General features: G+C 38.6%; 1 protein-coding gene across 1 annotated transcript in view; it reads left to right on the top strand.

Annotated features, from left to right (window-relative positions):
- MAN1A2 (mannosidase alpha class 1A member 2) overlaps positions 1 to 19656 on the top strand; it is a 135221-nt gene that overhangs the window by 26910 nt on the left and 88655 nt on the right. Inside the window, exon 2 of the mRNA XM_082783363.1 lies at positions 2244 to 2499. Within this exon, the coding sequence (XP_082639489.1) occupies positions 2244 to 2499 (256 nt within the window). The remainder of the gene's footprint in view (positions 1 to 2243; positions 2500 to 19656) is intronic.

Raw genomic sequence — 19656 nt, 5'->3', positions numbered from 1 at the left:
TCCCATTCTAATCTGCTTGAGTGTCCTTTCCATATTCCCTCTACTCTGAAGAAGTTTTTACCTTTTAATTGTGTTAGAGAAGACATTTTGAATTTCTTCCATTCCTAAATTGGTACATGGCCTGCAATATTCTATTCCATATAACAGCTGTTCTAAGTAGTTATATCTGATGGATACCTTTTGTGCTTTCTCTTGGAAATCTGAGTATTGGCATACAGTATAGAGAGCATGTTCATGAGGTATTTTTAATAAGAAAGTAGATGGAAGAAGAGCTTTTTAAGATGTGTGTGAATATGCTTACTATGCTCCGCCTTATCATTGTAGGGCAGTATTTCCAAGTTTAGGTTGTCACATCTGCTCAGGAAAAGCATACCCTTAGACTGTTCTCTTTTAGGTGCTGTTAAAATACTTTTCTTTTTTTTTTTTTTTTTTTTTAATTTGTGGGCTTCTTTTCTCTCTGCCCCAGTTTAGATCAATTCTGCAAACCATCTGGCAATATTTTTATATCCAGAGTGCAAGTGTTTTTATCCTTTTTTTTTTTTATTATTATTTTCATCATCTTTGAGATATGGCTGCTTGATTTTTTTAATCCTTCCTGTTTGTGTCTCAAAGCCCCTATTAATACTTGAAGCATCCCAGTAGCCATTATTAAAAATGCAGTAGACACTGTAAAGAAAGCAGAATGTCTTTCTTCTAAAACATATAAAACATAACTTCATGCAAGTTACTCATATTGCCTTTGTTCTCCAACCTATTTTGGAAAGGTGAAACAGTGCTGTATAATAGTCATGACATGATCTATGAGGTTAATAAAAACAGTTCTGCTCTACTTGGAAAGCTCAGTAAGGTCTGTCCATATTCTTAAATATTGCAGTCTAAATATTCCAATGCAGCACCCCAATCTGTTACTTAGTTTGGTTGAATCTCTGAAATGTTACCAGTTTATCATAGATGTCAAATATTTTTAATAAATTTTATAGGAAAAATAGCCCAGTTTAACCCTAACATGTAGGTATCTTCTACTTTTTTGTTGTTAATGTATGGTTAACAGTTAATCCCATGGTTGTGTTTTCTGTAAATTTTGGATTGGCTTTTCATTGTCATGTATCAGAAAGCGATTGTTCCTTTTCATTAGTACTGCTTCAACACACTGGAAAAAAAAATGTCATTTGTGTCAAGTGACTCAGCTCCTACTAAAAGTGGTTAGGCCAAGCTTGGTATCTCTTATGTGGTTTGCTGCATGCCTTCTCTTCTTTCCATTATCCACTTAATGTTTTTCAGCAAAAGAGTATTTTTTTGTCCAGGTAGGCAGAGGGTAGGGAGTGTATTGTTTTTAATCTCTGCAACTATTTTGGCTTACATTGGTCATTGAACAACTCTATAAAGAAAAATAAAAAGGTTTTGTTATGTTGAGGGTCATGATGTGTATTTTCCTGATGCTTTTAAGTATTTTAGGACGTTTTTCATTTGTTAGAATAACCTCTTGTTTAATACCGGCTTTAAAACAGCTCTCCTTGTTTTGTGTATGAATCTCATATTTTACTGATCATTAAAGATCATGGTGCAAGATTGTGCTTAGAACCAAGATATTGTTGCTTTTGGCAACAGTGAGTTTCAAAATCATGCTTTATTAAAAACCCTTATGTTCTTAAATTGCTTTATAATTAACTCTGCCTTTAGTTTGTGAGATTTATAGACGATACCAATCAGAACAATAAGTACTGAATTCAAGGCAAAACACAGCGTGATGGGGTTTACAGCTCTTGCTGCAATCTCATTGTTAATAAGGGCCTTACTGCAATTTTTTGTAGTTATTACTCCAGATCTTGACAAGTTGCACGTGATGTATTATTGTGCAGAAGGTGAGGAAGAGCCCTTTTGATTATATTAAGACTGATTGTTAGATATGCCTGTGCGTATATCCTGTAGTTGAAGTACAGGATGTAGAGCTTTTCCTTTCTAAAGTCTTGAATAGATAAGCAAAGGTGCTTAGGTATAATCCAGAATACCTTATGGTATATTTTTCTACAATACTTTCACTGATGTGTGTGCTGTTCATCTTTTGAGCTTCATGGCAAAATTGAAATATGTTAATGCACATTTCTACGCAATAAACTTGTCTGAATCGTTAGAATTATTTAGAGTAAACCAACTTGGAATGTGGCTTCTGTTTTGAAGCTGCAGTTTGTTTATGATCAATGTATTTTTAGTAATGAGATGCTGACTAGCATTTGTGTCTCTAGAGAAGAAGAGGAACGTCTGAGAAATAAGATCCAAGCAGATCATGAAAAGGCTCTGGAAGAGGCTAAGGAGAAATTGAAGAAATCACGTGATGAGATACAAGCTGAGATTCAGACAGAAAAGAACAAAGTAGTACAAGAGTTGAAAAAGAAAGACAGCAAGCCACTGCCCCCTGTTCCTTTACCAAATCTTATAGGGATAAACAGTGGAGAACCAGCAGACCCGGATATTCGAGAGAAGAGGAACAAAATTAAAGAGGTAAATATGATGATGTGGTCCTACCCATTCTTGTATCTGATAGTAGTTATTTATGACATTTAGTGGTTATGTTTAAAAAAAATAAGAAAATCAAGTATTAATAAATATTGACAGATTATTGCATGTTTTTTTCTGATATTGGAGTGTTAAACTGTTATGCAGTGAAATATTAAAAATGATTTTTTTCTAGAATTTGGTGTTATGGGGGTAGAATGGGGATGGTGTTGTAGTTGGTCATTAAGGTGTGGAACAGGAACGGTGTATCTTTAAAGCAGAGCCTGACTTTATCAGGTTCCATTGAAAGAATATGGTATGATACAGTGTTGCAAGATAAATGTTTATGAAATTGAATTGAAAAGATGGGGGGGAAAATGACCTATTGCTAAGATTAGCAAATTACCAAATTATCATTTGCTTTTCAAAGTAAGTTTTAAGTGACTTGAAAACTGTGAGTTCATTTAAGTAGATCGCCTCATTTTCCTGTAAAACATTAAAACTAAGATGTTGGCCTAAACTTTTGTTTTAGTGGCAGTCTATGCAATGGGAATTGCTGACTGTGATGCCATCTTTTCTACCTGTGAGATTCATTGCCCTCTTTTACCCTGATAATACGAACTTACTATTTATACCAGGCATTTTTCAGAATCTGTGTTTTTAGCTCATCTGATAGAAACATTATGGGACCTCCCCCCCAATTCTGGTTAGTTTTATGCACCAAAGTCAGCTTAGCAGATAGAAATGGTTCAGGCCAGAAGTAGACAAGCACAAATGCTATTACTGAAGAATGTCTGGGGCCACAGCACTTGAAGATTTAACTCATGTAATCACTTAGTTATCATCTGAATTTGATAAGCTCATTTAAAAAAAAAAAAAAAAAGTCAGTCATAGGAGGGCTACAAAGCTGGTGAAGGGCCTAGAGGGGAAGATGTATGAGGAGCGGCTGAGGTCACTTGGCCTGTTCAGCCTGGAAAAGAGGCTGAGGGGAGACCTCATTGTGGTCTACAGCTTCCTCATGAGAGGGAGTGGAGGGGCAGGAGCTGACCTATTCTCCTTAGTCACCAGTGATAGGACCCAAGGGAATGGTGTCAAGCTGAGGCAGGGGAGGTTCAGGCTGGACATCACAAAGAGGTTCTTCACCGAGAGGGTGGTCGCACACTGGAACAGGCTCCCTAGGGAAGTAGTCACTGCACCAAGCCTGTCAGAGTTTAAGAAGTGATTGGATTGCACACTTAGTCACATGGTCTAAACTTTTGGGCAGACCTGTGTGGGGCCAGGAGTTGGACTCAATGATCATTATGGGTCCCTTCCAACTCGGTGTGTTCTATGATTCTATGCAGCTGTCCTAGCAATTGGGAAGTACAGCAGCTGGAGTATGTGACATGCTGTGGGTAGGTCACCCAAGTTAGAATTTTACTTAGAATATTAATGTTCACTGCTTAGCAAGAATGAATTTCATCTAATGAAAAACTGTTTATGCTTGTGGAGCTGTATGGCTATTTGAACCTACAGGTAGCAAACCCTTCCTGTGAAGTGGTGCACATTCCGTTGGTGACTATTGCAGAAACACTTTTGACTGAAGTTGTGCATATAGTATTGGATCCCCTTGATGCTGCTTTGTTAGATTCCTTTCTCAAAGGACAGCACTGACTTGTGGACTTCAAAAGGCTGCTTTTCAAAACTGAGGAGCCCTCATATCCTGAGCCCTCACATCATATCCTGTGAGATTATACAGATAATTTAGTTTTATCAACTCTTGTTTGTAGGATGAAAATGAATGCTGAAATGATATGGTCATGCAGTTGTCAATTCTTCTTAATTTTAACTGGAGTTTACTGTATTTAAATACCTTTTGAGTTTACCACTGATGGATTTAATGGGTAGAATTAAAAGGAGTTAACCAAGTGATGTGAAAGCACTGAGCACAGCTAATAATGATGAACTAGCTTGAAGAAAACTAAAGTTCCTTTAGATCAAACCTAGAATTAAAGGGGAAGATTGATAATATGCATTACTGAGGTTGTTTTGTCAGAATGTATACATTTGAGAGGAGACAAAAATCTTCTAAGTTAACACAGAATAGTAATTTTCTTGGTGATAAAAATAAGTAGTGAAGTTTGGACAATTATTTCTGTTTTAAATCTGCAGGTATAGTAATTTGTGGGTGGGGGAATCCAGAGTGATTTAACTGATAGCTCTCATGATTCTTACCTGCAGTTGCCATATATCTTGTGCTGTAAAAGGCTTATTACTTTTTTCTTTGTCAAAGTGTGAATCACATTGACAAGATGTTTAATTAAATAATTTGTCAATGGCTTGTGTTTTCTGAAGTGTGTAGCTTCTCATAGACAGACCAAAGATTCCGTGGAAGTAAGCTTTAGCTGGGTGAGTACTTCAGTTAGGATATCGTATCTTTGTGCTGAGCATTCTTTGCCAGTGTGACTATTGGACTTGAGCAGTCCAGGCTCTTCCTAGTATGATGGAAACATTCTCTTTGTTGTGCGAATTACCTTCATTGAGTCAGTCTTATCGGTACTGTGGCTGTCGAGTGAATTCCAGAATTTAAGTTCTTTGATGCAGCAGACTGTTTCTTCTACTCCTTCATGCATCTGACTGTAGAATACAGCACTAGAAGGTCTGCTAATGAGAATGGATGAATTGTAATGCTGATGAATGCGATGTTGTTTCAGTATTATTTGTGTGTGGCCTCTGTATCTACTTCTGTATTTTGGCATCTGCTGCATGCAGTGAATGTAATGTGTCTGAGGTAAAAACATGTATTGACAGTGTCAGATGAGTAATATTTTGCCTGAAACCTGCTCTTGGGGTATCGGTTGTATAACAGAATGCTTCAGTGATTCCAGAGATGCAATCCTACATCATGAAATATGCTGCAATCACTGCTGGTGTCTTCTCTTCCTGTTTTCCATAAACATTGTAGACTAATATAAACAGTCTTTGTAGATGAGATACAGATGTGTCAAAAAGAACAAGTTCTGGGAGATAATATCTTAGGCAGAGGTCTACATCAAGTGTATGTAGCATTTCTGATGTGCAATACAGTACGGTTGCCTGGATTAAGATGAAAAAAAATGCGTAGGGAAGTGTTTAGTGCTTATAGAGACTGATCGACAGGCTTCAGAGTTCTAGGTGGTCCTGAGGAGGCAATTGGCTCTTGTTTTGGTTTACTTTGAGGTGTGCTGATGCATATTTGAGGAACTTTGCTCTCAAAGAACAGCATTAGGCTACTTAAATTCACAAAACAAATGTATGTAGCCTACTTCACCTAGTATCAAATTGTGAAAATGTAGACATGGGCGAGTTGATGGAGTCAATTTGTAACGTGAACATGGCTCTTTGCAGCTGGGAGGCAGACTAGTTTCTGTCACTGTTACAGAAAAAAAATATTGCTACATCTACTTCTTTCCAAACAACTAGAAACTTTGTGAAGTATTTTTTGATTACAGTATAAAAAGTAGTTTTGCAGTACTTTAAAATATTTTAGAAACAGTTTGATTTTCAAGAAAACATGCATAAATATAATTAGAAGATGTGTAACGCTATTAAGAGAGTTTTGTAAAGCATTGAAAGCTGTATATAAGATGTTTACTGAGCACAGAGAGGGAAGCTTCTTGAGATCATGAAATAATCCAGAAACATAATCTGCATCTCCCTGTTTTAATTTTTTCTTTGGTTCGGATGTTTATATTTAGTGTTTCACTATATTCTCAATTGTAACTAATTCACAGAACTGTATAATTTGTCTATATTATTCTAACATTCTGTTAATTCAGTTATTTAATTAAGGACCATTTTTGAGTTGATTATTTTTGATGTACAGTGACAATTTTGAGAGTTAAAGGTCTTCCCACCTGCTTACTATTCAAGCTTTGTAGCACTTCTCTAGTATACTTGACTGATTTAAAAAAAGCTGTTTTTCAAAACCAGAACAGCAATTACTATATTAAGAATAAATGTCTGAAAGTCATTCTTGTTGCTACACTTTAGCTTAGTACGAACATTTTGTACTGATTTTTTCATACTAAGGTAAAGATTATAATAATTTTATACAAGGGTAGATGTGGCTTGTATAATCTTTCAAAAGATTTTGAGATTTTTTTTGAGGCTAATGTAAAGAAATTAAGAATAAAACTGGTCTTTTAGAAGTCATTGGCTTCTTTCTAAGTTAAATTAGATACATGTATTAATTGCATGAGCAGTAGGAATTTAGGAAGCTTAATTTCCATTATGTCCTTTAGTGTTCAGAATATTAATTTTTGCCACAGTTAAAATGTAATCACTATGGATATTGCACTGTTTTTAATGAGTTTTGGTTCCTTGAAGAGTTAAATTTTACCCAGTCAAATAAGGAAAATTTTCTTGAAATTTCTTCCGTTTTAAAATTTTCTTTCTTTTAACTCTTTGCACCCTATTCAGTTTTTTCATTTCAGACTAACTTCACACTATTGCTTTACTGCCAGCACTCGTTTGGCAAAACAGGGTATTTAATGCAATAATTTAACCATTCCCATGCGGGTGTTTCTCTATATATCTTATTCTAAACATTGGAATGTTTATTTTTGATTGGAATGTTTATTTTGATCATGTCCATAAATGGTTGTTCTAAGAAGTGTTGAACTTATGGACATACAAGTTTTACATACAAGTCTGTTTGTATTGTATTACAATATTGTGTTTCCTGTGTGGGTTCTTCTCCACGGGTTGCAGCTCTGGCCTGGGGCCTGCTCCTGCAGGAGCTCTCCATGGGCCGCAGCCTCCTCCAGGCCACATCCACCTGCTCCACCGGGGGCTCCTCCACCCATGGGGGGGCTGCAGTGTGGAGATCTGCTCCATGTGGGACCCACGGGCTGCAGGGGGACAGCCTGCTCCACCAGGGGCCTCTCCACAGGCTGCAGGGGAACTGCTGCTGCCTGCCTGCAGCACCTCCTGCCCTCCTGCTGAACTGACCTTGGTGTCTGCAGAGCTGTTATTTACTCTTTGCTCTCCCAGCTGCTGTTGTGCAGCAGTATTTTTCCCTTTCTTGAATCTGCTCTCATAGAGGCACAAGCAGTGTCACTCATTGGCTCCGTTCTGGCCAGTGGTGGGTCAATTTTGGAGCTGGCTGAAACTGGCCCTTATCTGTCAAGGGCCAGATTCTGGACTCTCCTCAGAGAGGCCACCCCTGCAGCCGCCTGCTACCAAAACCTTGCCATGTAAACCTGATGCAAAGGGACAATTGCTTCCCTAGTCCTGTTGGCTACACTACTTCTGATACAAGCCAGGATGCCATTGACTTTATTGGCCACCTAATCATACTGCTGGCTCATTTTCAGCCAGCTGTTGGCCCGTATTCCCAGGTCCCTTTCTTCCAGGCAACTTTCCAGCTACTCTTCCCTGGGACTGTACTGTTGCATTGGGTTGTTGTGATCTAAGTGCAGCACCTGGCATTTAGCTTTTTTGAATACCATACAATGGGATGTGCCCCATTGATCTAGACTATCCAGATCCCTCTGCCAAAGCCTTCCTACCTTCAAATAGATTAGTACTCCTGCCCAAGTTGGTATTATCTACAAACTTACTGAGTATGCACTTAATCCACTCATCAAGATTGTTGATAAAAATGTTAAAACTGGCCCCTATACTTAGCAATTGGGAACACCACTTTTGACCAGCTGCCAATCAGATTTAAATCCATTCACAACTATGCTTTGGGCCTGGCCATCCAGGCATTTTTTTTACCCATTAATCAGTACATCTGTCCAAGCTGTGGGAAGCCATTTTCTATGGGAGAATGCTGTGGGAAACAACTGTTTTGATGAAGTCCATGTAAGCAACATGCAGAGCCTTTCCCATATCCACTAAGCATACAGTCTTATCATAGAAGGAGATCAGGTTAGTCAAGCAGGACCTGACCTTTATAAACACCATGTTGACTGCATATGATCACCTGGTTGTCCTGCACATGTTGTGTGATGGCAGCAGAGATGATCTGCTCCATGACTTTCCCTAGCACTGAGATCAGACTGACAGGCCTCTAATTCTCCAGAGCCTGCTTCCTGCCTGTCTTGTAGGTGGGTGTCAAATTTTCTAACCTCCAGTCATCTGGGACCTCCCCAGTTAGCCAGAACTTCTGATAAATTATTGAAAGTAGCTTGCTCATCAATTCTGCCAGCTCCTTCAGTACTCTTGTGTGGGTTCCATCTGGCCCATCAATTTTTGTGTGTTCAAGTGGTGTAATAGGTTGCTAACTGTTTTCCCTTGGATAATAAGGGCTTTATTCTGCTCCCTGCCTCTGTCTTCCAGCAAAGTGGGCTGGAAACCCTGAGAACAATTAGTCTCACTAATAAAGACCAAGCCAAAGAAGGCATTAAGTACCTCAGCCTTTTCCTTATGTCTTGTCACAATGTTGTCCCCCCATCCAATAATTAAAGTATATTTTCCTTAGTCATCCTTCTCTTGTTTATGTATTTATAAAAACATTTTTATTGTCTTTAACTACAGTAGCTAAGTTAAGTTCTAGCTGGGCTATGGTCCTTCAAATTTTCTCATTGCATAACCTCACAACATCTTCGTAGTTCTCCTGAGATGCCTTCTCCTTTTTACAAAGGTTATAAACTATCTTGCCCTTCTTTCTTGAGTTCCAGAAGAAGCTCTCTCTGTTCATCCAGACTGGTCATCTTCTCTGCTGGCACATAGGGATGGCCTGATCCTGTGCCTTCAAAATATCATTTCTAAATAATATCCAGCCTTCCTGGACACCTCTGCCCTTTAAAATTATTTTCCAAGGAACTCTGTTAGCCAGGTCCCTAACAGCCCCAAATCTGCTTTCCAAAAATGCAAAGTAGCAGTTCTGCTGACTGACCTGCTTTCTTCCTCAAGGATGGAGAGCTGTCATCTGATTGCTGTGCCTGAGATGGCCTCCAGCCATTACATCACCTATGAGACCTTCCTTTTTAACTAACAGGTCAAGTGGGGACATCTTCCCTAGTTGGCTCCCTCACTACCTGTGAGGAAGTTGTTCTCCACACAGTCAGGAAATGCCTTAGTCAGTTTCTTCTTTGCTGTATTGTGTTTTTAGCAGACATCTATGAAGTTGGAGTCTCCCATGAGAATGAGGGCTAGCAATCAGGACACTAGGGCTAGCAGTCATTTCCTAACTGCCTGTAGAATATTGTCTTTCTTCATTCTGGTTGGGTGTTCTATATATACTCTAACCACACTATCTACATTGTTTGCTCTTCCCCTGACTCCTACTCAGATACACTCATCACTTTCATCACCATATCTAAGCTCCATGCAGTCAGGACCTTTCCTAACGTATCCCCACTTCCTCTCTTTTCTTTCCTATCTCTTCTAAAGAGCCTGTAGCCATCCATCTCAGCACATCTCACTGAGGCCTGTGGTATCATAGCCCCGAGACTGGGCTAAAAATTCTGGTTTTCCTTGCTTGTTTCCTGTGCAACCTGTATTTGTTTAGAGTGATTTAAGTTGGGACCCTACTGAAACTGACTTACTGTCTGGTGTTCCTTTTTGTTCTTCTTCAGGTGCCTCAGGACCTGCTGGAGGGACAATGCAGCAGGGCTTAAGCAATCTAAGTAGTTTCTAGAGTGTATTGATGATAATTTCCTCACCCAGGTGGTAGAGGAGTCAGTGAGTAGAGGTGTTCTGCTGGACCTCATACTCATCAAGGGGATTGTTGGGGGATGTGGAGGTCGAAGGCAGCCTTGACTTCAGTGACTATGAGAAAGTGGGATTCAGGATTCTGAAGGGAGGGAGCAGGGCAAAAAGCAAGATGGACTTTAGGAGAGCTTTGATCTCTTCAGGGATCTGCTTGGTAGAGTAGCATGGCATGAAGCTCTAAAGGGAAGAGAAGCCCAAATAAGCTAGTTAATATTCAAGGATTATCTCCTAGTTCAAGAAATATATCTCCTGTCATATAGGAAGTTAAGCAAAAATGCTTGGAGACCTGCATGGTACAAACAAGGAACTCCTGGCCAAACTCAAACACAAAAACAAAGCGCACAAAAGGTAAAAGCAAAGGTGAGTAACCCAGAATGAGTAAGAGACACTGTCTAAGGATGCAGAAACGGGGTTAAGAAAGCCAATGCCCACATAGAATTGAATCTGGCAAGTGATGACAAAGATGACAAGAAGGGCTTCTTTAAGTGCATAGATGACAAATAGAATACTAGGGAAAATGTGGACCCATTCCTGAAGGAGACGGGAGATCTGGTTATACAAGAGATGGAAAGAGACAATGTACTGAATACCTTCTTTGCCTGTCTTTACCAGTAAGACTGGCCTTCAGGAATCCAAGGCATGGGAGGTCACAGAGAGACTGAAGCAAGGACAACGTAGCTTAGTGGAAGAGGGTCAGGTCAGGACACACTTAAGTGAACTGGCCGTACATAAGTCCATGAGCCTAGACATGATGCACCCATGAGTGATGAGGGAGTTGGCTGATGTCATTGTGAAACCTCTCAGTAATCTTAGATTAATTGTGGCATCTAGGAGAAGGTCCTAAAGGCTGGAGGATAGCAAATGTCACTACCATCTTCAGAAAAGAAGACCCAGGAAGCTATAGGCTAGTTGGCCTCACCGTGATTCTTGGGAAGGTGATGGAACAGCTAATCCTGGAAACTGTTCTCAGGCCTGTGAAGGACAAGCAGACAATTGGGATAGCTCATGTAGATGCATGAAGAGGAAGATGTGCTAGATAAACTTTTACAATGGAATGACTGGGCTAGTATATGAGGGGAAAGCAATGGATATTGTCTACCTTGACTTCAGGAAAGCTTTCAGAACTGTACGCAGTGAGATCCTCACAGAGAAACTGTTGAAGTATGGGCTGGGTGAGCAGACAATGGCATGGATTGAAAAGTGGCTGCTGAATGTTTGAGCCCAGAGTGTGGTGATCAATGGTGTGGTCTAGTTGGAGGCCAGTTAATTACCAATGCACCCCAGGGATCAGTACTGGGTCAAGTCTTGTTAAAAATCTTCATTAATAGTCTGGATGATAGAGCAGAACATGCCCTGAATTAAGTTTACAGACCACACAAAAGTAGTAGCCGAAACACCAGAGGGTTGGTTGTGCTGCCATCTAGAGGGGACTTGGAGAGGCTGGAGAAATGGGCTGATTAAAACCTCATGAAGTTCAAGGGGAAGTGTGAAGCCTTGCACTTGGGGGGAACAACACTATGCTGGAGGAGAGCCTAGTGGTGGGCTGTGAAGATGATTGAGGACCACTTCTTATTTGAGGGAAAATTGAGAAAGCCTTGACTTTTTAACGTAGAGAAGACAGAGAGAGTGTGTGTGGGGGGTGTTAGATCTCATCAATGTGTATAAATGCATGAAGGAAGGGGCAGAGACAGGCATTTTTTAGTTCATTTATTTATTTATTTATTTTCCCCTGTGGTGCCCAGTGCCAGGACAAGAGGTAGTGAGCACAAACACAGGAGGTTCCCCCTGAACATAAGGAAATACTTCTTTACTGTGAGGGTGTCTGAGCACTGGCACAGGTTGCCTAGTTAGGTTACAGAATCTCTCTCCTTGAACAGGTTTCTAAAGCTGTCTGGACATGGTCCTGGGCAACGTGCTCTCAGTGACCCTACTTGAGTAAGACCAGATCACCTTCAGAGGTCAATTCCAACTGCAACCGTTCTGTGAAGTCTGTTAGCTAAGCCTGTCAACTGGTAGAAAGCTTTACCAGAATGGAACAAACATGCAGTTTAAGTAAATAGAGTGAAATAGTTTGTATGTTCTAGGTTTCAAAGGTATGCTAGCAAGTCTGAGAGTTCTCTGAAGCTTTTGTTCTACTTGTTCTGCATTCATTATGAATTGTAATCATGTAATTAGGCAGTACTAATTATGCATAGAACCTTTTTCAGCTCAAAGGGTCGGTGTTGTTCACAGAATAAGCCACTTCTGAAGTTAATGGAGGTTCTGGCTGTGTAGCATGCTTGCTCCTTGTTCACAAACTTATTAAGCTTCACGACAAAGACTTGAAAGGAGATGCTTTATTAGTATCTGACAAGTTGTTTTCAATACAGCAAGACTTCGGTTTTGTTCCTGCTTCTGTCGTAGCTTTTTTGGCAAAACATTGAGCAAGCCTCTTAATCAAAAGTTGTTGGAAGTCATCTTTAACTGTCCCCTATGCACCCTGGATGCCCATTTTATAGCATCTGACACCTGCAGAATGCTGAGCTTGGATGATATCGCATGAGTGAGGAACAATGCTCTGACTGGAGTTCTGCCAGTGAACTTAATCTGTTTTTCAGCAAAACTTAAAGCATATTGTCTTTTTAAAATGTGAATTCCAATATGCTACCTTTTAGAAGGGAGGTATTTATTTATTTAGAGGGGGAATAATTTATTTCATATTAGCAGAGGCAATTTCGGAAACACTTATAAGAATGTGCCAAGAAGAGAGATGATTAAAATGTATTTTCATCATGGTCTTTGGATGATGCTCAAGAGGCTGCTAACAATGTTGAGAAGTAACAGCTTTATAAGCAGCAAAACTAATGGTTTCCCATGTCTTTCTGACCTACATATCCTTATACCACCCTCTGCTTCTCTCTCATGCACACATTGCTGTGAACTTCCTCTTATCTTCTTATTTGACTGCATGAATCGCAATGTGTTTTGTGCCTGGTTTAGAGATACCTGTATGCTAAATGTTGTCCCTTTGAATGAATAAAGGAACGGATTATAACTGCCTTTCTCTCAGTTGGGGTACTCATTACTGTCCATCTTCCTTACAGAGACATTGATTTCTTATTTTTTCACAAAAAGTAGAGGTCTCAAATGCCTGGTTTCTCCAATTCTGTGAAATCAAGTTTGAAATTAGACAATGGATTCAAAGGCTACTGCAAATGTATGTGTTGAGTGACAGTTACATAGACAGGAAGATTGCCTAAGCCTTACTCTCTTAAGAAATCATCTTAAAAAGAATAAGTATCCATTACCTGAGTTCTGTTTTGTGTGCTTATTGAGAAAAGAGCCGTGCTGGAGAAAAGACCTATACATGATTAAATATTTCTTTCATGCTTCATAACTCCTGTTTTCATATTTAACTGTTCATATGACTTCCATTGCTGAATCTCGTTTATTTTCTGTAATTGCATTGTTTCTGATGTAGCCAAATTGGCCTCCTTTTTTTGAGTGTGGGACTTCTTTCAGCATTTAAAAATATGTTTTAGCTGTTTCTTTACTGAAACTTACATACTTTCCTTAGCTGACACCACAGTGTATTTGTTTTCAGTCAGCGTATTCAGACTGCTACTTGGTTAGGACATCGCGTTTTTTAGTATATATTTTGTGAAGTTTTTTGCACTGCATTTTATATCTTACTGCTTCTGGCTTTGATCATAATAAAAATGAAGTGCAATAAGTATCGTGACCTACTTTTTTTTTTGGAATTAAGGTAACACTCCCTACATGTGTGTGCATATGTTTTAGTAAGTGGTTCTGTTTCAACACTCTTGAAATATTCTGGATCCTCATGTGTAATTCAGCATATTGGGAACAGCTATGTTGGCTTCAAACTAGTTTCACTGTACTTCTTTGATGATGTTCATCTTTACTAAATAAGTGAAATCTATGTGAAGTAAGGATGGACTCTTCCTCATCAAGACATAGGATTGTCTGTTGGTAAACTAATTTTCAATGTCTTTATCAGATTGAAAGTTGTGTGATCAGCACTTTGGCCAGTACAGGCAAGTTAGGAATGGCCCCGCACTGATTTGCGTCCTGACATGCTGGTGATTGTACAAAAAATTCCTAATTTTAACCAGTTTAAAGCCTAATTTATGTATGTGACTATGTCTGTTTGTATCTTGGTGTATTCGTTCTGCTCCGACAGGAGGAGGAGGAGAAAACTTTTTCTCAGTGGGTAGCTGGTGCAGTATTTCAGCTGCATATCCTAGATAGTTTGCTTTGGCTGGTAACTTAAAATGTGCTACTAATGAAAAATGCAAGTTTGAGTGTTTGAAGGTATTCAAAAAAACAAATCAAGTTGCAGCAATTGCAGAATTTTCTAGTACTCTTAAATTATTGGAAACATTAAAAATTCAAGAACGTCTTCATTTTTAAAAGTAACTTCTTTCAGACTTCTTTCATTATGAAAAGAACCTGTCTTTCAACAATGAACTAACACACAGTATTTAAAATTTATAAATGCAAAGTAAAATAGAAGAAACAAGGAAATGCTTCATTTTCCTGTTACAATCAGCCAAACAGAAGTGAGTAAAACCCCAGGTAAACTACTTATTGTCAGAACTGCTGAGTCAAAAAGCTTCAAAAAGCTTCACAGAGGTTACACCTCTGTGATAGCATATTTAAGAAAGGCAAAAAACCTGCTGCACAACAGCAGGAGGGACCCCACGTTGGAGCAGATACAGAAAATGACTGTGAAGGAGCAGCAGAGACGGAAGTGTTAAGGACTGACTGCAGCCACCATTCCCTGTTCCCCTGTGCCACTTGGAGGGAGGAGGCAGAAGAAGGTGGATGAGAGGGGGAAGTTTGTAGTTTGTTTTTATTTTCTCACTGTTCTAGTCTGCTAGTGATGGGCAATAAATTGCGATGATCTTCCTATGCTGAGTCTGTTTTGCCCATGATGGTAATTGTTGAGTGATCTCCATGTTCTTATCTCAACCCTTGAGCCCTCTCCATCGTTTTTTCTCTCCCTTCCCCTTTGAGGGGGGGAGTGAGAGAGCGGCGTAGTAGAGTTCAGCTGCCCAGCAGAGTAATACTACCACAGTAGTGTTATGATCAACTTAGCTGACATGGAGATTTGGAGTAGAAAACTGAGACCTGACTGAAGAATCGCAGAAAAATCTAGGGATACTGAGTGATTCTTATCTCCCCCTTTTATTTCTCAGATAAATAGAAAATGATGCATATTGAGACTGAGAAGGAAAGAAATTAGAACTTCACGCTTAAAAAATCACCTAATACCTTGTCATATTACCACTTGAGAATGAGAACTTGTGACTGTAGTAGTTATTTGGAAAGGTCACTGTAGTGCTTAATAGCAGACAAAAAGCAAACCTTCAGTATTTTAGGAAGGGAGAACAAAACAGGCAAGGTTCTTTTGTTTGTGTATGAACTAAGGTGCTTCTGTATCTTGCATGCTTCATGTAGTTCTAGTCTTTCACTTTAAAAAAGGGTATGGTAAAACTGTCAGAAGTACAGGAGTAAGCTGGTGAAGATGATTAGATTGCCTGAAAAGGCAAGAGTTAGAACACTGAAGAAAAACTACTTTCTAGTGGTTGCTTTGCAGTCCTGTTACAAAGGTGGTCTGTGAGGTTTTAGTTTTCTGGACACAGGATGAGTAAACCTGTGACAACCATTTTCTCTTGAAACAATGAAGATACAATTTCAAAAATATGGATTCATCATATTAAAAAAAAAAAAAAAAGTGTTTTTGTATTGCTTACATAAATTTGAGTACTCATTCCACTTCTGTAAGCTTTCCAAGTTTAGGCCATTTACATCTACTGTTCTGGTTTCACCATTTGAAGTACTGTCCCCTTAGATGGGGACAAACAAGTTTCCCATGTTACATTAATTTAATAAACGTTATTTTTTCAATTTAGTAATGGATCTGTTACTATGCTTATCACTAAATGAAGAAAACCCAGCTTTCTGTGCTCTTCAGGAACGTGTTCCAAACAGATGCTTTCAGTAGCAATGTTCAGATATGCATGACAGAGGTATAGGCTGATGCCAGAAGTAATTTCTGTTTAGGTGGAAATTTGTAGCTCCCACAAGAGTAAAATAATAATTTTTCTAATTTTCTTCAAACATAAGACTATCTATACAATGAAAAGATCATTGCTCAATTGAACCTCCAGAAAGTAATCTCCACAGACACTAGGAAAGTGCTTATTAATTTTTAATCTGCCAATTGAGCAATAAGCTTCTCTAGCAAGTCCTTTGCTAATTTAAAAACAGAAGTTAGAGGTGTCTTATATAATCTTTTGAAATCGTTCTCTTAACCAGAATATGTTCCTTTGAAAGCAAAGCCTATTTGTTGTCTGTTATGTATATTCCTGATGGATGGCAATGAAAAGATAGATTTTTAGGTACAACCATTCTTTGCAATTTGCTGATAAATGGCTTTATTTGCTTATTTCTTAGGACTCTGATTTAGTTTTCTAATTTGAAGTGTCTGCCCTTTTTCAGGGATTGGAAAGGGACTTTTAGAAATAACAATATAGAATACAGATTGTTTTAACACACTGCTGTAGTGATGGGACTTCCTGACAAAATTCGCTTTCATCACTGTAGCCTCCTTTTACTGTTAAAACTGTGGTTTTGTTAAGACACATTACCGCTCTGCTGTTATAAAATACTGATTTCTCAGCAACTGCAGAGGATCAGATCCAATGAACAAGGCATATGCGTTCTAAAGTCAGTAAAAATATCTAGATATGGTGTACCTACAAAAGCAGTTTCATTTGAGACATATCCCACTTCTTGCCATTCTGGCTTTATAGTAGCAGAGTCCAAATCCAGTTTTTTGGTAGAATCATCAAGCTGTACATGCAATGCTGTCTTGCTGACTTGTATTTTGGGTGCGTCCCATGATAAACATTTTCAAGACTGGTATTCAGTGAACCTATTCCATATGAATCATTTTCCTGTCAAAAGTAAGATCTGTCATCTGGAGTTAATAGAACCAGTGAGAATTCCATCAGTAAAAACATTCATTCTTGGGTGGCCACATGACAAGATCTTCATATTATACACCATCAAATCCAAGGGCTTGCTTTGGCAAACTGTTTTCTGGTGTGGAAATTTCAGCTATAGAAATTTCCACTTCTCATTTGACAGAATTATTAATGCATCCTTGGACAAGTTGATTTTTTTTTTTCTTTCACATAGTTGAGCTTACGTTTCTCCTGTAATGGCTTCTTGAAAGGGTGATTTTTTGTTTTTGTTTTGTGTTTTTTTTTCCTATTAAATATTTTTACCTTCTTTCTATCACCGTTAGTGCTGATGTTCCAGTCAGTGTCTGAAACTTCCCTATTCTTGTAAAGACAAGTTTTTTAAGGAAAGACCTGCAACTGCCTACTGGCAACTATAATTCAGTATTTGCAAATTTCATTACATAAATGCTTTCTGGCATAATTGTAGAGATAATCTGGCTTTTCAGATCAAGAGGTCATTGCTTATACTTCATGAGCCAAAGTGGCATCCTCTGTTAAAGTTTTAGCTGGCAGCGGGTTACATCTTCTCCTGTCTTCTCACAAGCTTCTGCCTGCACAACTACTTCCAGTTATATAGGTGTTATATCTACAGTATATCTTGCTACCACTTCTGGCAACAGCAGATATCCTATGTTGTTTTTAGATCTCTTGGTACATGATCCTTACAGAACTTGTGTACAGGAGCTATGGGGCTTCTCCCTTACATGTAATGTGCAGTTATCTGCTAACCAGATATAATCAAGTATTTACTCATTTAGTGGTAGAAAAGAGCATCACATTGTGTGCCTGAATAATGTTCAGTATTCATTTGGAAATGATCATTTGACTTGCTAGTGTAAAAACGTTAAGAAGATTCTTGGGGAATTATAATACCATTTGATTTGTATCCTGTTTGGGAGAGGCAGAGGTGACAGGAAAGACACCTGTTCATGTTTATGAAAGTAGCTTAGTATCTACAAGATATGATTTCCTTTCTCAGAACCTTAGATGATGCAGTCAGCTATGCCTTAGTCTTGTGTTTGGCAGTGGTTTTGGTCTCAGTAGTGTTTTCCTAAGTTACTTTTCCATTAATGGATGAATCTGGTGAAACTGATTCCGTTCAAATTTCTATCTTTCTTGAATTTTATCTTAGGAAAAATTATATCTTAGGAACTTACGGATATAAAAACATGTTAGGTAGTGGTGGATTTTGTTTTAGCCCTTTGTAATGTCTGTAGTTTCCTCAGAGCTAAAAAAAAAAAAATCTGCAAACAAAAAATCTGTACCAAAATCTACACCTTCTCCTCAGACCCCCAGTAGGCATAGCAAGTGGGGACAGTAGAATATTCCATGGTTAACATTCTGCCATGAAGAAACAATTTATTGCTCTTGGTTTTGGGCTTAGCCTATTTTTGTTCTATACTACTGTATGTTCTATACTACTGTATGTTCTATACTAACATTATACTGTATGTTCTATACTACTGTATGTCCACACTTTGTCTGAAACTTTTACAGAGCTAAAACATTAGTGGTCATTTATTCTTCACCATGAAATATTTCATTGATACATTCCAAGGTCTCAAAGCTCAACTCCCCTTTTTTTGGAAAGAGGTTGGTTAGAGCTGTCATGTCACGATCACCTTGTTATGTAGATATCCATCTATTATCAAACTGAGATAAGAGCTCAGCTTCTTTAGCTCTATCCTGTAGTGCCTTCTAAAAATTCAGGTCTTTTTTTCCTTTTTCACAAGATAATGTTTTTAGGAGTGTCTTGTTTCAGTTTTGAGCAGGACAGTTCAGGAAGACTGACTGTCCTGTCCCGTCCTGACTGGATAAAGAATCAAGCAGCCCCAGTCTCATAGCTGATCTTGCTTTGAGCAGGGGGTTGGACTGGAGACATTTCAAAGTCCCTTCCAGCATGAATGAAGCTGTGGTTCTTGACTGTATGATCTTTAGTAAACATATGTCTATGTATATATATACATATGTGTATATAAATTGTGGATTGATTCTGGATAATGTTAGTAAGAGCTCTCAGAAGAAGTTCTACACTACCTATGATCAGGATTTTACTGCATTTTCTAGTAGCTATTAATTGATCAATTAGTGAAGTGCTTAGTAAACACTGAAGAATCTGTCAATATTAATGAAATGTCTCCTCTCTCCTTTTAGGGTAATATTTGCATATGCTTTTTCTTACAAGTTCATGACCAAAAACAACAAAAAAAAGACTAATTGTTTGTCAGAATCTTAATAATGTGAAAACTGAGAACAACCATATAGGTTGTCTTGGCATGGTGCACAGTAGGAGTGGGACCAATGCCATCTTGAGAGGGATATCTGTGCTTCGGTTGATGTCAGTTTAACACAGGAGCATGTTCTGTATGTTCACCTCTGCTCTGTTTCAAGTTATTGTCTGGGCATGAGCTGACTCCCTTCAAGCTTCTCATGTGTTAGTTTATGT

Source organism: Aythya marila, assembly GCF_965140915.1.
Source record: "Aythya marila genome assembly, chromosome: 1".
NCBI lineage: Eukaryota > Metazoa > Chordata > Aves > Anseriformes > Anatidae > Aythya > Aythya marila.
Note: the sequence above shows the minus strand (reverse complement) of the source record. Positions and strands in the feature narration are given on the sequence as shown.